General features: G+C 41.5%; 1 protein-coding gene across 5 annotated transcripts in view; it reads left to right on the top strand.

The window, feature by feature from the left end:
• Nucleotides 1-119: 119 nt before the first annotated feature.
• The window catches only part of KLHL5 (kelch like family member 5), a 63,245-nt gene continuing 43,577 nt past the window's right edge, over nucleotides 120-19,787 (top strand). The window contains exons 1-3 of one of the 5 annotated variants that reach the window (XM_060188210.1): nucleotides 127-259; nucleotides 10,434-10,534; nucleotides 17,961-18,435. In XM_060188210.1, the coding sequence (XP_060044193.1) occupies nucleotides 18,053-18,435 (383 nt within the window). In that variant the 5' untranslated portion in view covers nucleotides 127-259; nucleotides 10,434-10,534; nucleotides 17,961-18,052. Of the gene's footprint in view, nucleotides 260-10,433; nucleotides 10,535-17,957; nucleotides 18,436-19,787 lie in introns of all 5 variants that reach the window. The other 4 variants (XM_060188206.1, XM_060188207.1, XM_060188208.1 and 1 more) reach the window with 4 other exon arrangements.

Raw genomic sequence — 19,787 nt, 5'->3', positions numbered from 1 at the left:
CGCCCCCCCCCCCCACTCGGGGGCTTCAGACGAGTTTGCGGCGGCGGTCCGGGTGCAGCCAGACGGAGGGGGAGTGGCCCGCTCCGGGCCGGCGGGCGGCGGGGGTGAGGCTGCCGGGAAGGGGTTGGGGGCTCCTGAGGGGCCGAGCATCCCCGTCCTCGGCCGGCCGCCTCCAGCTCCCCGCCTCCCCTCCGCCGGCTCCTCGCGCCCGGCCGCCCAGCCCCGCCGCGACCCCCGGCCGCCTGCGGAGCCCGACGCGGTAAGTGCGACTTCCTCCTCCGCGGCGGCCGCGGCGGGAGCGCCGTGCGGGGAGGCCGGTTCCCCAGCCCCAGCGAGCCCCGCGGGCCTGGCCGCCGCGGCCCGAGTCCCGTTGCTCCCTCCGCGGGGCGGCTCTGGGCCCCTCCGTCCGTCCGCAGGGGGCGCCCGCGGGGCCCTCCCCCAGGCACGCCGGAGGTTCGAACCCGGACCCGACCTCCCCGCGGCGCGGCCCTGGAGTTGTGCAAAGTTCCTCGGCTCTGGTGCGGGCGGCCGAGGCGTGGACCGCGGCCCCGCAGCGCAGCTTGCTCCGCGCGCGCTGTCGTCCTCAGGAAACACTCCGGAAACCATCTCACACTCTGCTCATTGTTTCCCGCGGGCCACCATCACCCGAAATTCTTTTTATTTTCAGCAGCGTCCTCACCCCTCCCCTCCCCCGTGTGGTGAAATGAGAAGAGAGACCTGGCTTTTTTTTTTCTTCTTCTTCTTCCCCTCTAAAAGTTGAAACTTGCTCATCTAAGCATTCAGGCTTCGGAATTCAAAAGCTGAGTAAGAAAGTTTGCAGAATCCGGGAGTACAGTATGCCTGCCATTGTTACTATCCTGGCTTTTTTTTTTTTTTTTTTTTTTAAGATTTCTCAATAGTGGATACATGACAAAAATTCAAGAGATGCAGAGGTACAGAAAGTACAAAGGGACACACACAGTCTCCTTGGCCAACCGGTATTACCAGCATCTTTGCACAATTGTGTATGCAAATGCTCCTGCTTTCTGCTAAGAAAAAAATAAAGTCCTAGTTGGTGGGGGGGAGCCACAGACCTTTCGTGGGTGTGGGTGTGCTATGCCCCTGTAACCTTATCATCTGTAAGCCATTATTAAGTCACTATTAAAAAACTAGGGGGGGGGGGAAATAAGTGCTTAGTAGATCCTAGTGTCCACATAATGGTAGTTTTCCTTATCCAGTTGGCTAATAAGTTCTTGTTCTTAAATCGCTAAATAAACAAGAATGACCTTTAAACGTTTTGCAGACTTATGGACATTGTGAGTGTGTCAGTGTCAGGACTTAATCGTTTTACACCAGGTGAATGTGCTGGTTCATGTCTGGGTAATGGGACTGGTAAGGAGAGGTCAATATGAAATTGTAAAAAGAAAGGACCATATATACAACAAAGTCAAGAAAGCGATTAGATGCCTCTTAGTGACGTTGATCTAGTACAGCAGGGAAAACAAAGGTACAAGAGAAATCTGAGCAGAAATGCAAAGTCGAGGAAGAAGAAGATAGCAGGCACATACTAAAGGGCTGTACACGAGAGAAACCAAGTACACTGAGACGTATTTCTTACTCCAAAATAAAAACAAAGCTGTTCTGCCTGAGCAAGCTGGCTGTTTTCTAGTAGTGAGACTTTAGGGGAACATTTTTCCATTGGCCCTGAATAAAAAAGGAATTGTGCCATGTGAATGACAGCAACTTTAAAGTATCCCTACAGAACATGATTAATTCTGGACAACTGTATAAGATAGCGTAAAATTCTAAAAGTTGGGCTGGCTGATGGTGCACCTGGTAGAACGCCCATATCACAGTGGTCAAGGACCCATCCTGTGTTTGAACCCCTGGTCCCCTCCTGCAGGAGGGAAGCTTCACAAGTAGTGAAGCAGCTCTGCTGTCTCTCTCTCTCTCTCTCTCTGTCTCCCCTCCTCTCTCAGTTTCTCTCTCTTTCCTATCCAGTGAAATGGAAAAAACAGCCGGTGGATTCATAGTGCCTGCACTGAGCCCCAGTGATGATAATTGTGGAGGCAAAAAAGAAAAGAAACCTTAGAGCATGTTGCACATCTCTGATTCTCTTGAAGTATTTGTAAGATTGGAGTGGTGACATTCAATAGATGTTGAGGTTCTAGGCAGTAACGATAAAGTAAAATAAAATAAAATAAAGCTTTAATAGCATAATGGTCATGCAAAAAGACTGATGCCTGAGGCTCTGAGGTCCCAGGTTTTCAACCCCTCGTTGAGCAGTACTATGGTTAAGAAAAGAAAAATCCCTCCCTGATTGCAGATGACGTGAGTTTGGATGTCAAGGATATCACTTATTCCAAACATATTTGGTTCCTTAGTTTTAGATGGTGAGTTGAGAGAGTGATGAATTGGTCTAGTTATATATATATATTTGCACTCACTGTTAAGTCAGACCCCTGCTGAGTAAGTATATCAGGGATGGCTGGTTGTGCTGTGGTAACAAGAGACCCTGACACCCTAGAGGCATAAAACAGTGAATGTTTATTTATTTATTTTTCTTTTAGTCAAAGTGCATGTCCAGTAAGACCAGCTGGGGGAACTGTGTTCTATTTGCTTCCACAGTTCTAAGGGCAACTAAAAGGAGTTGGCAAATAGCACAAAAACTTTTTTTCTTTTCTTTCTTTCTTTCTTTCTTTCTTTTTTTTGTAATCTTTATTTATTTATTAGCTGGAGACAGCCAGAAATCAAGAGGGAAGGGGGTGATAGGGAGAAAGACAGACAGACACCTGCAGCCCTGCTTCACAACTTGCACAGCTTTCCCCCTGCAGGTGAGGACCAGGGGCTTGAACTCAGGTCCTTATGCACTGTAATGTGTGTGCTTAAACAGGTGTGCCACCACCCGACCCCTAAGAACTTTTTTTTTCTAATAGGGTTTTGCAGGGGCTTCATGCCAGCAGACTTTTCTTTTTCTTCCCCCATCCCCAAGAGAGGATAGCAGTGACGGGGGCGCTGAGGCGAATCAAGAAACAGCGTTGTCCTGCTCCACTGCTTGTGAAGCTTCCCTCTTGTGTGGTGCTCCCATGTGGTGGTCTGCAGCTCCAACCCAGCTGCTTACCAAGTGTACACTCTGCCTCATCCAAGTCCCTAGAATAAGAACTCTTAGAAGACTTCGACCGGAAAGTACTGGATATAACTTCCACTGCAGTTTCATAGGCCTAACAGAATCTCATGACTACAGGTGACAAAGGAGGTGGTAAAATGCATTCTATCAGAAGAACCAGAAGTCCCTGGACAGTCATTATTACACTAAGCAAGCTTTGTTCCAAGAGTTCACACAAAATAGAAACCAGTCCTTCTTTTGGATGTATGTATTTAATCACAAAATTATCCTAATGAGAATTGTGAATATTTTTTATTAATTGGAAATAGTCATTTTGAAAACTCCAAAATTAGATTTACTATTTAAATCAAATGGATTTCATTCCATTTGAGTTATATGAGCAATAAACTTTTTTTTTAAGAGAGAAACTTAATTTAAATTTTTTTTTTTTTTTTTTTTTTTTGCTTTATATTTATGAGAAGAACCGGAGCACTGCTCAGCTCTGGAATAAAATGGTTCCAAGGATTAAACTGACCTCAGGCATCCACCTTGGAAAAGCACTGTTGCTATATTATTTCCCTGGCCCTTAATAAACCTGTTGAATGTAATGTGTGAGGATAAAGAGATGAATGGGAAGTTTACATCCCCAGCTGTCAGAAAAGTAAAGACATGGAGCCAGGCAGTGCTGCAAATGGTAAAGTGCACACATTACGGTGCTCAAGGTCCCGGGTTCAAGCCCCTGGTCCCCATTTGCAGGTGGGAAGCTTCACAAGTGGTGAAGTAGGGCTGCAGGTGTCTCTCTGTCTCTCTCATTCTCTATCTCCCCTTCCCTCTCGATTTATGGCTGTCCAATAAATAAATAAATAAATAGAAAAGTAAGGACACATTTTTACATAGAAAAATATGGCATGGCTTTTCCAACGACCCAGTAGCTACAAATGAATGATCTCTCTTTCTCTTTAATAAAAGCAATATTAACAAGTTTATTCAATATAATAAACCCTGGTTAAAGTGAAAAAGAACATTTTGTTAGAAGAGGCCTACAGCTTTATCTCAGACTACTACAGTGGTCCTGGTGTCCATTTTTATAGCAGTACCGTACTGTTTTGATTATTACTGCCTTATAATATAAACAAGTTGGGGAGTGTAATACCTCCACTGTTTTCTGTTTTCTTTGAAGTGCTTCTTTTGCTATTTGTGTGCTTTGTTTTGTTTTGTTTTTGTGGTTTCACATGAATTTTTGGACAAGTTGTTAGATTTCGTTGTATAATGTTATCGGGATCTTGATAGTTATTACATTACATTTAAAGGGGTCAGGCGATAACATAGCGAGTTAAGCGCACAAGGCACAAAGCACAGGGACCAGCGTAAGGATCCTGGTTCGAGCCCCCGGCTCCCCACCTGTTGAATGTAATGTGTGAGGATAAAGAGATGAATGGGAAGTTTACATCCCCAGCTGTCAGAAAAGTAAAGACAGGGGGGGTCACTTCACAGGTGGTGAAGCAGGTCTGCAGGTGTCTATCTTTCTCTCCCCCTCTCTGTCTTCCCCTCCTCACCATTTCTCTCTGTCCTATCAAACAACAATGATATAAATAACAACAATAATAATAACCACAAGGGCAACAAAAAGGAAAAAAATAACCTCCAGGAGCAGTGGATTCGAGGCCCAGCAATAATCCTAAAAAGGTAAAATAAAAAAAATTTTTAAAAATTGCATATTGGCCATTTTAATAATTATTCTTCTGATCCAGACCAGAAACAAGGAATGTTCTTCCATTTCTCTGCTCTCCTCTATTTCTTTTAACAATGTCCTGTAGTTTTCACTATAAAGACCTTTCACCTCCTTTTTAAGATTCACGCTGAGTTATTTTGTCTTTTGGGGTTCACTTGCAAATGAGATTAAGTTCTTCAGTTCCCTTTCCTCTAATTCATCATCTGTATATAGAAATGTCACAGATGGGAGTTGGGCGGTAGAGCAGCAGGTTAAGCATACGTGGTGACAAATGCAAGGATTGGCGTGAGGATCCCGGTTTGAGCCCTCGGCTCCCCACCTGCAGGGGAGTCGCTTCACAAGTGGTGAAGTAGGTCTGCAGGTGTCTTTCTCTCCCCCTCTGTCTGCCCCTCCTCTCTCCATTTCTCTCTGTCTTATTCAACAACGACAACATCAAAAACAACGATTGTTGGAAAAGACAGAGAGATGGAGAGAGGAGGGGCAGACAGAGAGGGGGAGAGAAAGATAGACACCTGCAGACCTGCTTCACTGCATGTGAAGCGACTCTCCTGCAGGTGGGGAGCCTGGGGCTGGAACCGGGATCCATACGCGGGTCCTTGCGCTTTTTGCCACGTGCGCTTCACCCACTGCACTACCCTCCAACTCCCTATGGGTGTTAATTTTGTATCCTGATACTTTAATGAATTTATTAATTGTTTCTAGGAGTTTTTTATTGAAGTCTTTGGGATTCTCTAGGTATATTGTCATGTCATCAGCAAATATGATGATAGCTTGAGTTCTTCCTTTCCAGTATGTATACCTTTCTATCTCTTGCCTGGTTGCAGTGGTGATTTCCTCTAGGACTATGCTGAATAATACTGATGACAGTGGACATACTTGTCAAGTTCTCAGTTTTAGGGGAAAAGCTTTCAGTTTTTCCCTGTTGAGGATGTCAGATGTGGGTTTATTCTATATGCTAAGAAATTGTCCTTTTATTACCAATTTCTGGAGAATCTTTATCTTAAATGGATGTTAGATCTTGTCAAATGCTTTTTCTGTGTCAATTTATATAACCATGTGGCTCTTTTTTTTTTTTTTTTAAATGTGGTGGATTACATTGATTGACTTGGGAATGTTGAACTGCTTCCCAGCGATGAATTACACTTGGTTTAGTGAATTATTCTCTTGATAGGTTTTTGAATTTCATTTGTCAAGACCTTGTTGAGAATTTTTGCATAAGTGTTCATCAAAGATACAGTTTTCTTTTTTGCCAGAGTCCTTTCCTGCTTTAGGGATTAGTATGTCAGTCTCAGAATGTACTTGGGAGTGGTTCCTGCTCTTCAGTTTTCAGGAACAGTTTAGGGAGAATTGCTGTTAGTTTGTCTTTGAAAGTCTTACAGAATTCATTTGTCAAATCATATAGACCTGGACTGTTATTCTTGGGCAGATTTTTGATTACTAATTCGATTTCTGTAAGTGATTGGCCTGTTTGAATTATTGACTTCCATTTGGGCTAAACTTGGTAGGTTGTATGATTTTAGGACTCCATCCATTTCATCTAGAATGTTACTTACACAGAGGTAGATGTTCATAATTTCCTCATATGACTCTTTGTATCTCTCCATCTTCAGATATTTTACCTCTCTCATTCCTGATTGCTTTTATCAAAGCTATCTCTATATATTTATATTTGTCAGAGGGAAGAGGGACCAAGAGGGGAGTCTAGCCAGTGTTTCCTTTTTATAAATAAAATTTTTTTTTAAATTTATGATCTCAATGCTGACATTAGTTGTTGAGTAAACAGAGTACTATCAGCTAGAATAGTCTCTAATAGTGAAGAATGAAGCAATTAAAATAGATTGGGGTTGAGTGTATGATGCCGTTGAATGTTCTGTACAGTTATCCTCAGACTGCAAATTCTAGTGGAGACAGTTTGATTAGGATTGTCAAGTTAAGACATTAGAACTATCTTACAGCAATATCACTGACAAAAGCTATCTCCATTCTTCTTCTTCTACCTTTTGGCACTCCCAAGGTACAGGTTACAAAATTTGTCTGATTCCAAATTACCTGCTTTTAATGTTGATCCAGAGCTCCCTGGCTCTTCCCGGTGAATGGGTAGTGCTGGAGGAAGGGAGCTCTTATAATGAATGCCTTGCTCTGCACTTGTCTAGCATCAAACTGTAAATCCTGTCTGTGCTTTTTACGCTTTACTATCTGTTTTCATAGTTCTTCAAGTTAATATATCTTTTAGATTTAATACATTTCTATTATTTCTCAGTAGTTTATATGGAGTTAGCTTCTTTTTGTAAATTTCCTTGTCATTTTTATCTCATGTACATTATATTTTTCTGGTTGAAAAAATATCTATAGTTTCTCCTCAAGTTTATACTCTTGTTTCTGAGCAAGTGAACAGATCCTGGGTTCAGCTAACCATTCACACTCATAAAACTGTTGTAGGCTTAGAAGGATATCACACGGGAAAGAACCACAGCTTGCCAGCAAGTCAGCATCAGATGTTGCTCATCAGTAGTGCTGTCCTCACAGCAGTCCATGCAGCCGGGCTGTTCATGTAGCACCTGGGAGACATGTCTCCGAGTGAGAGCTCAGGTGCAAGGAGATAAAAGCTCACATCAACAGGAGCTGCTTGCCTTAAAAAAACATGACCCACAGGAGACAATACCTCTTAAATAGCTCAGTATAAGCTTAGCTTCAAGGGTTCCTGCAAGGGATTTGCCAATTATGAGCACCATCACACTTAAGGGAGTCAAATCTGTGGCTTCCTATGAAGTGTTACTAGTCCATTTATCATTCCTTTGAGTCCAGATGCAAATTTGCTAATCAGGAGGGTTTTTTGTTTTTATTTAAATAATGTAATAGGTTGCTAGAGGAACACACCTAGGTTAACTGAAAGAAAAAAATGCACAAGGGAAAAAGATTTTAATTGTACTTACACTTGTATTTATTATCTACAGTGTCTTCTGTGGTCCTCATTTGGCAAGTATTCAATACTAACTTAGGTTTCGTTGATGTAGTGTTTTAACTCTTTAAAATGTTAAAGGAAGAGGGTGCCCTGGAAAAGTAGGCAAGAACTACTAGGCTGTTATGAGCATTCAGTGTTAAACCATAGGATAAGAGGGGTACAACTCCACACAGTTGCCACCACCAGAACTCTGTATCCCATCCCCTCCCCTGATAGCTTTCCTATTCTTTAACCCTCTGGTAGTATGGATCCAAGGTCATTGTGAGATGCAGAAGGTCTGGCTTCTGTAATTGCTTCCCCGCTGAACATGGGCCCTTGTTTTTTTTATTGTTGTAATTATTGTTGTTATTTGGTGTCGTCATTGTTGATAGGACAGAGAGAAGTGAGAGAGATGGGGAAGACAGAGAGCAGGAGAAAAAGATAAATACCTGGAGACCTGCTTCACCACCTGTGAAGCGACTCCCCTGCTGGTAAGGAGCCGGGGGCTTGCGCTTTGCACCACCTGCACTTAACCCACTGCGCTAACACAAATCTGATTTTTAACAGTTACTCTTGCTTAGATAAAACCATTAGTAGACATGTAGATTCATGAATATAAAGAAGGCAAATTCCTTCTATGAAGATTAGTTAAATACTTGGAACATTTTAATATAAATGAGTTATTAAGTATGTTGCTATCAAATTGAAATAAGGCTGGTGGGAGGTAATTTTAAAAAATATAAAACAGTATCTGCCAGTCTTCCAGTCCATGGGTCATTTAACTAGTCTTTAGACAATTTGTAGTTCTCAAGGAAATTAGAAACTCATACCAAAATGTAGGTTAATTTTATCATTGAGCTCACTGTTTGGTTCAGCTGAGTTTTTTTTTTTTTTTTTTTTTCCCCCATGACAAGACTTTTCTCTTAGAAGGAAACAGTGCAGTAATTTACTTCCTGGCACAAACCCTTTATCTCATAGTGAAGGCCGATGATCTAATGGATTCTGTATTCGTACTAGTCTAGAAGGGCTTTTAAGTTCTCTCTCCATTTATGGAAACTAATGATAATCAGAGATGATGGATCTTTGTGAACATGGATTGTTCAAAAAAGAGGATCCTAACTCATTATGCATGGTATTAACCCTACATGGATAGATATGTGAATGAATGTGCATTTATATGTCCAAGTTAAAATCCTTAAGGATGTGTAAATAATGTATTTATAATTCATAGCTTTTAATTTCAGTAGACCAACTATAAATTTCATTTTACTGGGGAGCTTGGTCAGAAATGTCTCTGACTTCTGGGGCTTCCTTAGCATCCTGTGCATGCCTCTGTGCATCTTTATAATACAGCATTACATTTTTTTTTTTTTTTGCCTCCAAGGTTATTGCTGGGGCTTGATGCCTGCTCTACAAATCCATTGCTTCTGGAGGCTATTTTTCCCATTTTGTTGCCCTTGTTGTTGGATAGGACAGAGAGAAATTGAGAGAGGAGGGGGAGACAGGGTGAGAAAGCCAGACACCTACAGACCTGCTTCACCACCTGTGAAGCAACCCCCCCCCCCACAGGTGGGGAGCCAGGATCTCAAATAGGGACTCTTAACTCCCATCCTCGCATTTTGCGCCATGTGCACTTAGCCCTCTGTGCTACTGCCCAGCCACCCAGTATTACAGTTTTTTAATTGATTCAATTTCTGTAGTGTAAGCACCTTGGAAGCCACAGTCCCAAAATTTTCCACCTGAGGGAAAAAGGCAGACAGTGAATACTTTCGGTGGGTTTGAGTTATCTGAGGTTGTGGTTCGGAATATTGTATGATTATATGACAATGAGATATAATTTAAAGGTTAAAATGGACACCAGTGTGTCTAGGACACACAAGGAAATGAAATTCCTGTGTTAGATACAGAGAATGAAAGACACCACCTCTTGCGTAACTTTTCCTTTGCTTGATACTCCCACATGGTGACCAGGGACCTGAACCTGGGTCTTTCAGCATAGTAAAGTCTGCACTCTTCTGGGTGCACTGTCTCCTGACCCCCTTTACTTCTCTTATGTTACCATTATTTCTGTCACCCAGGTTTGATACTTGCCACAGGTATCCTGTGAGGCTTGACTGTGTGGTATCTTAACATCCCTTCCCTATCAGATTTTGTGGCTTCTAGGTCAACTTTAAACCATACCTGCCACCTTAAAGAATTTCTAACTAGTTTCCCTACCAGTGATAAATTCCTTCATAAATTCATTTTCTATGGTTACCAAATTAGTGTGTGTTTGTGTGTGTGTGTGGGGGGGTTGTTGGGGCCTCCCACACACTTGATTCTGCCTCTCTTGGACCCACTTTTTCATTCTTTTTATTTCCAATAGAAAGAGAATGAAAGACCTAACAGCACCACTTCACCATCCCGGGAGGGCCCCCATGGTACTACTGGTCATGGAACTTCCAGGTGGGGCAGGGGCTAATCAATAATTAGGAAACATTTGCTCATCTTAACATCTTTTCAACCTCTGAATTATTCTCCTTCCCTTTGAAGTCCTAGGTCCCTGCCGGGTTCCTTAGCTTAGGATAACATATAAACCACATGGTCTGACTTGCCAGTGGATCTCACATCTTTAGGGGTCCCTTATGTATGAAATTAAATTTGTTTTTCTTCTGTTGTTCTGTCCTTTGTTACAGGGGGTGTCTCAGTCAAGAACCTAAAAGGGTAGAGGAAAAATTAATTTTCCTCCCCTGTGCTCTTAAGTTGAAACAATACTGAAAACATTTTGTCACCAGAGGTAAATGTTTCTCTAATAAGTTCTTTTCTAATGATTAGGTTCTGTATCATTTTTAAGTGTGTAGAGTATAAGTGTATACTTTCTGTTAATGCTGTTAGAATTGTTGGAGTTATTCATCGGAGATGCATTTCTTAAACAGCTGTTTTGTACCAAGTACTGGTCTAAGTGTTTGGGCTGTGGTGATGAGCAAACACTGTAGTGAAGGCAGAGACAACAAACAGATAAGTGACCACATAGCTAATACACCACGTGGTGATGCGTGCTGTGAAGAATATTCAAAGGATCAGGAGTATAGAGAATAATGAGGGATCTCACGTACATAGTCAGTGGAGATTATGTTGATAGTTAATCATGTAATCAATGTTTAATATCTATCTGTCTTAGATAAATAATTAGTCTAGAAAGTACCAGAGCAGCAAAATAGAATTCTATATTATTTGGTGAGACAGTTGACAGGAAAGTTTACAGGGCAGGATTTAAAAAAAAAAGTGTTGTTTTAAATGCTGATGAACCAGAGCAGTATATCATCACCCAGGTTAGATCCCCAGCGCTACATGGTGAGTGCTGTAGAGGGAGGAAACTCCATGCTGGGGCATCTCTCCTTTGCTCTCTCTCTCAAGTTCTCTTTCTCTCTTTGTCACTGCCTCCTTGTCTGAGTGAAAAAGTGGCCCAGAGTAGTGAGATCATGCGTGTGTAAGGGCCTGACTCTACAAAAAAAAAAAAAGATAAGAGACAGATGAATAAATGCTGAATTTCTTCAATAAGAGTATTTGACTCATGGGGCTGGCGATGGCACACCCAGTAGAGTGCACATATTACATGTGCATGGACCTGGTTTCAAGCCCTTTGACCCCTACCCATGGAGGGGAAACTTCATATAATGAAGCATACTGCTATTAGCCCTCTCTCCCTCTCTTTCTCTTTCCCTCTCTCTTCCTCTCCTATCCCTCCCTTCCCTCTCAATTTCACTGTTTCTATCAAATAGAAGGAAAAAAGGCTGCTTGGGGTGGTAGATTCATTGTCTAGGCATCAAGCCCCAGTAATAACCCTAGTAGCAATAAAAATAAATGAACTTTATTTGACTCAAGGATTTACAGAAATACTTCTGTAAACTTGTTTCTGATGAAACTATAATAAGATTCTATCTCAATTCTAGATTCATTTTTAGCATTTTATTAAAATGAAAAAACTTCCAAAGTGACTATGCTTGAACAGACTTAAACTTGGGAGCTAAGTCACTAGATTCATTTTTAGCATTTTATTACAATGAAAAAACTTCCAAAGTGACTATGCTTGAACAGCTTAAACTTAGGGGCTAAGTCACTAGAGACCTAGTTATGAGGAATTTCGAATATTCTGTATTTGAAGATACTGTGTTGTTCCAATTTTGCATGCATATCATACATTTTTGTCAGCATTTCTTTTGTGTAAACATTTGACATTTACAGTTCTCCTCTGCCCCCAAGACAGGGCTATGGTGGAGCTTGGTGCCTGCATTATGAATCCACTGCTCCTGGCAGCCAATTTTTATTTTTTGTATTTGATAGGACAGATAGAAATTGAGAGGAGGAAAGGGAGATAGGAATAGAGAAAGAGAGACATATGTAGACCTGCTTCACCACTCGTGAAGTGTCCCCCTGCAGATGTGGACTGGAAGTTTGAGCCCGGATCCTCATGCATAAAGTGTGTGCTCAGCTAGGGGCACTATCACCCAACCCCCAACATTTAAGAACACTTACTTGACTATTCTACTTTATTATAACTTACTTGATCTTTGCATGTTCTGATCTGTTTTATTACTACTATTATATTTGCTAGGAGGTAATAGAATGTATTGGAAACCTTATTTTTATAATTCTCATTATTTGTGATTTAACGGTGATTTGCAAAATTAGGAGATTTCAGGAGTATAATTTCATACCTACATGTGTGCATAAGCCGATGCACCCTCCGCTGAAGTCCTTTTCTCTGATATAGATGGTTCTTTGGTTTGCTGCCCAGCCTTTATCAGCACACGGTCCTGGTGAACCTTTAAATCATGGCGCATCTCACACCTGCATCTCTAACCACAGAGCAGCTATTACAGGGAAATGTTGAGTATTTAGTGTATATGCCAATATTTTAATGAAAAAGGGCCTGGGGGCCCTTTTAGGAGTGAAAGCATTATTAAATATTTTAGTGTTCACATTTCCTTAAGTTTTGGATTACTTTCCTGTATTGAGAAATGACTGATGTTTCACTGATCTTTAATGAAGTTCACTCATGGGCTCAGTCTTCTATTAGTCAACTAAACAACAGATTCAATTAAAATAGCTTTCAACTGTTAGAGTTGGCATGTTGTAGCTACAGTCTCTGATAAGTACTCTCACAATTAACATAGATTTATACAAAACACTAAAGTTTACTCTCTATCACAACTAGTTATCTATAACCATTTAATTATCCTTTTCTCTGTCCGAATATAAGCTTAAAATGTCTTGAATATCTCTGTGTGTTTTGTGATGCCTTGTATATAAATGCCTAGTGAGTCTTTATCTGAACAAAACAGTGATGGCAAGATCATTGTGAACTCCCACAGTGGCATTGTGTGGGTCTGTACCATGCATTACAATGTATTTTTCATTTCCGGCCTCTACCCACTTCTCGCGTTTGCCCTTCTTCTGTAGCCAGTCAACAGTGTCAGGTTGAAAGCTGTCAGGAGCTGCTTGTTGCTGGCTTTGAAAGTGACTGGGATCCATGTGGATTCAGTCGGCTAGGAAGGATCGTCAGTTTCCCCAATGAAATTCCCAGTTTCCACGGGATGCACCACGAGAAGGTCGATCCAATGCATCCCGTCTACCCACTAAGTCCCTGTAGCACACTCTATTCATCCTAGTGTGTGTGTGTGGGGGGGGGGGGAGCAGCCACCTCTCTTCAATTTACAACAACCTTCTTGAGATGTGGGAACCAGAGAGAAGTACCTTATTGAAAACCGCAAGACTAGAGTAGTTGAAGAAGCTGTTCTCCCCCCTCCTTCTTTTCATCCTTCTTTCTTTCCTTCCTTCTATGAATCCACTGCTCCTGGAGGCCATCTTTTTTCTTTGTTGTTGCTGCTGCTGCTGTTGTTGTATAGGACAGAGAAATTGAGAGAGGAGGGGAAGACAGGGAGAGAAAGATAGACACCTGCAGACCTGCTTCACCGCTTGTGAAATGACACCCCCACAGATGGGGAGCTGGGGGCTCGAACTGGGATCCTTGTACCGGTCCTTGAGCTTCACACTGTGGTGCTTAACCTGCTGCCCTACCAACCAACCCCCTCTTTCTTTTCTTTCTTTAGACAGATCAGAAAGAGATTGAGAAGGAAGGGGGATATAAGAAAAGAAAAGAGAGAAACACCTGTGGTACAGATTACTATTCGTGAAGCTTTCCCCCTGCATGTAGGAGACTAGTGGTTTGAACCCAGGTCTGGGCATGATAATGTATGCACTCTACTGAGTGCTCCATCACCCGGCCCCTGAAGAAGCCTGTGTAAAAATGATAATTCCTGTCTTGGAGAAGCTTGAGTAGGGTGTTGGTTCATTTGTTTGTTTGTTTGTCACCAGGGTTATTGCTGGGGCACTGTGCCTCCATGATGAATTCAGTGATCCAGCAACCGGTTTTTTTTTTCTTTTTATTTTAATTTTATTTGATAGGACAGATAAACGTTGTGAGAGGAGGGAGAGACAGAGAGAGGTATCTGCAGCCTTGCTTCACTGCTCATGAAACTTCCCTCACAGGTAGGGGCTGGGAGCTTGAACCGAGTAAATACTGTGCTTAGTAATTGAGCATAATAATGTGTGTGCTCAGCGTGGTGTGCCACCACCCCGTCCCTTGAATAGGGTTTTAAAACCAGAGAAACTAAGACAGTGTTGGGAATTAGTCTGAAATAAAGTTGAACAGGTAGAGTGGCATTAGAATGGCATTGACAAGGACTAAAGACTCTTACACAAGTAATAGGAAATGGAAAAGTGTAATTTCAGTCTCTAAGGCATCCTGCATCCTGCCAGATTAATCTTCTAAAACATCAGCCTATGCCCCAGTCCACTTCATATCTTCCCTCCTTTTATATAGACCATCACTATTCTGCCTTTACAACTTTTTTCTATTTTTAGAAGACTTGTCCCTAATGAGGCACTACGCTACTTCACACCATCCTGATGCTTCTTTTCTGATGGTATTCGTGGTAGCCCTCTAGTGTTCAGCACACTGTTGTAGATGTGTTTTCATGCTTCTCGTTCTTGTTTGTCTAATTTTTTTTCCCATTGCATCAAACAAAACTGGCTAAAGTTTAATAAGACCAACAGGGTCGATCTGAAGGGGAGTTTGTCTAATTTTTATTGCCCCAAAGAGCTGCATGAGATTTAAGATCTATACCTCATAATATTTTTGTTAGTGTTAGATTTAACTTTTTTTGGTGTAGGAACTGATATGTAAACTATCTTTGTCCCTCACACTGCCTAGTAGAGTGTCTTCTTTGCTGTTGCTATTCAGCATTTAAAATTTTTTTTTTCCCTCCAGGATTATTTCTGGGGCTCGGTGCCTGCACTACGAATCCACTGCTCCTAGAGGCCATTTTTCCCATTTTGTTGCCCTTGTTGTTGCACTTGTTGTAGTTGTTATTGTTGTCATAGCTGTTGTTATTGTTGGATAGGACAGAGAGAAATTGAGAGAGGAGGAGAAAAAGATGCGAATCGATCTCCTTCAGATGGGGAGCCGGGGGCTCGAACCGGGATCCTTACAGTGGCTCTTGCACTTTTCGCCATGTGCGCTTAACCCGCTGCGCTACCGCTCAGCCCCCTTGTTTTTTGTTATTTTTATATACTTCCCTTAACTATAGCCATGCTCAGGCTGTTTTGTTTTGCTAATAACAGAGGGCACTTTGGAGTTGATTTCTTTTTTTTTTCCCCCTCATCATTGCCAGACTTCTCTACTCCTGACTGACTTTTTCAGATAGAGATACAAAAACCTCAGAAGAGGAAGGAAAAATTACTAAGAGGAGGTTGGGGACTTGAGTCCCTGTGGCAAAAACAAGAGGATGGTTTGGTTGAGGGTGAGATGTACTGATACTTACCTCGAGAAAATGGAAATATACCCTAGTGACAACAAAAAATCCTATAAATCAACATTTCCTCCAAAGAGAAAGAGAGAAGAGAGAGAGAAAGATAAGAGCACTGGGGGCAGGCAGTGGCACACATTAATTACAGTGCGGGAGGATTCCGGTTTAAGCCCTGGTCCCCACCTACAGTTGGGGGTGAGGGCAGGGGAAAGCTTCACAAGTGGCAAAGCAGTGCTGCAGATGTGTGTGTCTCTCTCCCCAGTGTGGTAATGTCAGACTTGAATGTAGGTCGTGCATGGCAGACCAGGTGCACCGTCTGAGTGAGCTAGTTTACTGGCTCACCATTTTTGAGCTAGTTTGGAGGTCCTAGCAGGGGAGTGCAGCTATTTGTATACCCTCCACTGAGGACTGGTCTGTCTATTCTGGGAAGGTCTTTTCTTTCTCGGAGCTCAGAGCTCGCAGCTTTGGGCGGGATACACATGGAGCAGTGAGGGAGGAAGTGGACACCCACCTAGCCAGCCAGAGCAGCCGAATCAACCCTGGGTGCTGAATGGGGTGACAGATGCAGCAGCCAGATCACCACCTTTCCACAGCTTGCCATTTTTATATAGCAAAGTGTTTGCTTTCTTTAGCTGAAGAGTAGGGAGGAAGTGAAGAGAACCTTGAGACCCTGTTGCATGATGATGGGAAAGGACCTAAGTTGTGGGTGAGAGTGTTCTGTACAGAATTTTCGTGGGGAGATGAGAAATTGTACCCATATGTACCCATATAAACCGTTAACTTCCCAATAAAAATGGTTTAGAAATTGGATATTAAGCTCAACCACAGTGGTCCAGTACTAATTGGGCTAAAGTTACCCTTGGGCTCCACACTAGGAGAAATCCACAGCCTCTGGCAAGCACCTTTTCATTGTCTGATACAATGAGAGAGAACTAAAAGGAGAGAGAGAGAGGCTCTGCTCCATTGTGAAGCTTTCTTCCGGTAGGCGCTTTCCTGAAGTGGCTAGGGACTCAGACTGGGTACTGTCGCGTGATAAAGTGTGCACTCCACTGGTTGAGCTATCTCCTAACCTCATGGCTTCAGGGTATTCTTTAAACAAGAATAAATATTGTCATATTTTGCTCCTTTGTCATTTTCGATGTTTTTTTTCCTTGTTCTCATGATTTTTTTTTCTTTTTCTATTTTTGGTAGGAGAGAGAGAAATTGAGAGGGGAGAGGGAGATAAAGAGGGAGAGAGAAAGAGAGACACCTACAGCACTGTTTCCAACTCATGAGCATCCCCCATGCAGGTGGAGAGTAGGGTTTGAACTTAGTAGGTATTTGCACACAGTAATGTGTGCGGTAATAGTAATCGAGTGCACCGCCACATGACCCCTATTCTCATGATACTTTGCACAAATAAAATTTCATCCAGAATCTTGCGAGATTCTGAAGATGGAAAAATAACAAACTAGACCACTCCACTCTTGCCCTCTTCCTTCCTCACTGAAAGAGCATAGTTGATAATCTTAATTTAAAAAAAAAAAAAAGAAATCATCATAACTCACCTAATTTTATAGCATGCTTTAAAAAAGGACTTATTTTGGGAGTCGGGCGGTAGTGCAGCAGGTTAAGTACACGTGGCGCAAAGTGCAAGGACCGGTGTAAGGATCCAGGTTCGAGCCCCCGGCTCCCCACCTGCAGGGGAGTTGATTCACAAGCCGTGAAGCAGGTCTGCAGGTGTCTATTTACCTCTCCCCCTCCCTGTCTTCCCCCCCTCTCCATTTCTCTCTGTCCTATCCAATAACAACGACATCAATAACAACAATCACTGCAACAATAAAAAAAAAAAAACGGGCAACACAGGGAATTTTTTTTTTTTTTTAAAAAAGGACTTACTTTGTGATGTCTCATTTAAGAACTTAGTGTAACACCAAAACATTCCCATTCTAAAGTGATTTTTAAGTACAAAGGAAATGCGCTGGAATAAATGTGTTGTTTCAGCAAGAAAAGAGTTAATATACTAAGCTGCTGAGACCAAGATACTGCAATGGGATAGTGCTTTCTGTCTCTGTCATTTGTGGCTTAAGAGAAGGGGGTGGTGTTCTGCATTTGAAAGGACTTTAATGAATGCCGGCAGTGTTCCTGAGAGCTAATGGTCAGTATGGGGAAGGAGAGCCCAGGAAAGTGGTTTAGCTGCTTCAGGATAGGTGGATGAGAGTTTGCTCTGATTGAATGGAATGTTCCACCACGTTTTGCCTTTATTCATTTTCCTTTGTTCTTTATAATCTGATAAATTGCTATAAAAGTAAATATAGATACATACGTGAATGTGATTTATTTTCCTTTCAATCTGTTTATTGTGTACAGCAGGGCATATACTTCTCTTGTCTTGGTTGGATGCACCAGTCTGTGTGCAGTGCTTTTTTGCCCGTTGCCTAGACGATCACTTGGTTTCTCTGAGGATGTCTGGTTCTCGTAAAGAGTTTGATGTGAAGCAGATTTTGAAAATCAGATGGAGGTGGTTTGGCCACCAAGCATCATCTCCTAATTCTACGGTTGACAGCCAGCAGGGAGAATTTTGGAATCGAGGACAGACTGGAGCAAACGGTGGGAGAAAGTTTTTAGACCCATGTAGCCTACAATTACCTTTGGCTTCAATTGGTTACCGAAGGTCCAGCCAACTGGATTTTCAGAATTCACCTTCTTGGCCAATGGCATCCACCTCTGAAGTCCCTGCACTAGAGTTTACAGCGGAAGATTGTGGCGGTGCACACTGGCTGGATAGACCAGAAGTGGATGATGGCACTAGTGAAGAAGAAAATGAATCTGATTCCAGTTCATGCAGGTTGATTATTTTCTTACTGTTAGAAATGGGTGGGTGGGGGATGAATTCTCTATAATGTTATAAAATAATTTAGCACTACTGTATTATTTTCAGTGAGTGATTATATATGTGTGTTGTACTTTTCTATACATACACACAGAATACTCTGGTTTGCATGTATGGTACTTTTGCTAGGATTTTTTAATGTTTTAATATTAATTTTATTTCTGTAAAATTATGAGAAATACTCACTTTTAAATACCTGTGTTCCATGTAGACAGCTGACTCTACCTTAAAAATAATATATAGTAGCAATTTTATGCATCATTGCCTTGCAATCTGCTTCATTCATAGTCATTGGCAAGACTGGAAGACATTTCTATAGCATAAAAATGTCTATGATTTTCTAGTTTGCAATAGATTTTAGTCATTTAAAAAAAATTTAGTGAGACATTTTACAAGGAGATGCACCTTGTGGTTGTCAGTAATATCTGACACCATTGTAGTTATCAGTAATTTTTTTCCTGTGGTTATTTCTTTGTCCCATCTGTGTTGCAGCTCTCTCCAGATTAATACAGACTACAGTAACATGTCTTTCTACCATGAGCTACTAATTTCTGTTACCTTCAGTTCACTGAAAATTGTGCTACTTAGGGAAATAAAGGACATTCCTTGCGGAGAGTTTAAGAGGACCTATAGACACTGTGTGTGCTTAGTTGGAGAAAGGGAGCAAGCAGAAGGGGGAGGAAGTTTGAAGAGGGAGAATAAAAAATTGGTGTTTCACTATTTTCCTATCCATCTTTACCCTTGGAACCTGACTTTTATCTTTGAAATGAATCTTCTTATTAACTGCTATAGCCTTTTAATTAACAAGTTAGACCACAAAAGTCATCTTTTTGATTCATCTTCACTTTGAAAATATTTCTAAAATATTTAAAGGTACAAATATCTAGTCATTTATCTATTTTGTCTGGTTTGGTTACTGAATTCTTTGCCTTTTAACATTCCTCTGCAGGTTTTGGTAACACAGTTGTTGATTGTTAATACATCGTAAGAGTTGGAGACAAAATGAGTTCATATAATAAAGTGCATCTTACTTGGGGATATTTACTGCCTTCTCTTTTAACCTTCAGAACATGGAATTCTGAACTGTGGTGCTGGAATAATAATAAATATAGATCAGTCATCTATAATCTTTTGTGTAATGGCGAGAGGGGCATATCTTTACATAGGTAACTAGTATATTTAATTTAAAATTTTTGAATTAGTTAATGACTTGATAAATCTTAAAGGAACAGGTTCTACTTAGAAAGCACTAATTTTAATATGGAGATCAGTTAAGTTAAAGTGATTTTATTGTTTGATTTTCTTTG

This window comes from Erinaceus europaeus, chromosome 3 (assembly GCF_950295315.1).
Source record: "Erinaceus europaeus chromosome 3, mEriEur2.1, whole genome shotgun sequence".
NCBI lineage: Eukaryota > Metazoa > Chordata > Mammalia > Eulipotyphla > Erinaceidae > Erinaceus > Erinaceus europaeus.
Note: the sequence above shows the minus strand (reverse complement) of the source record. Positions and strands in the feature narration are given on the sequence as shown.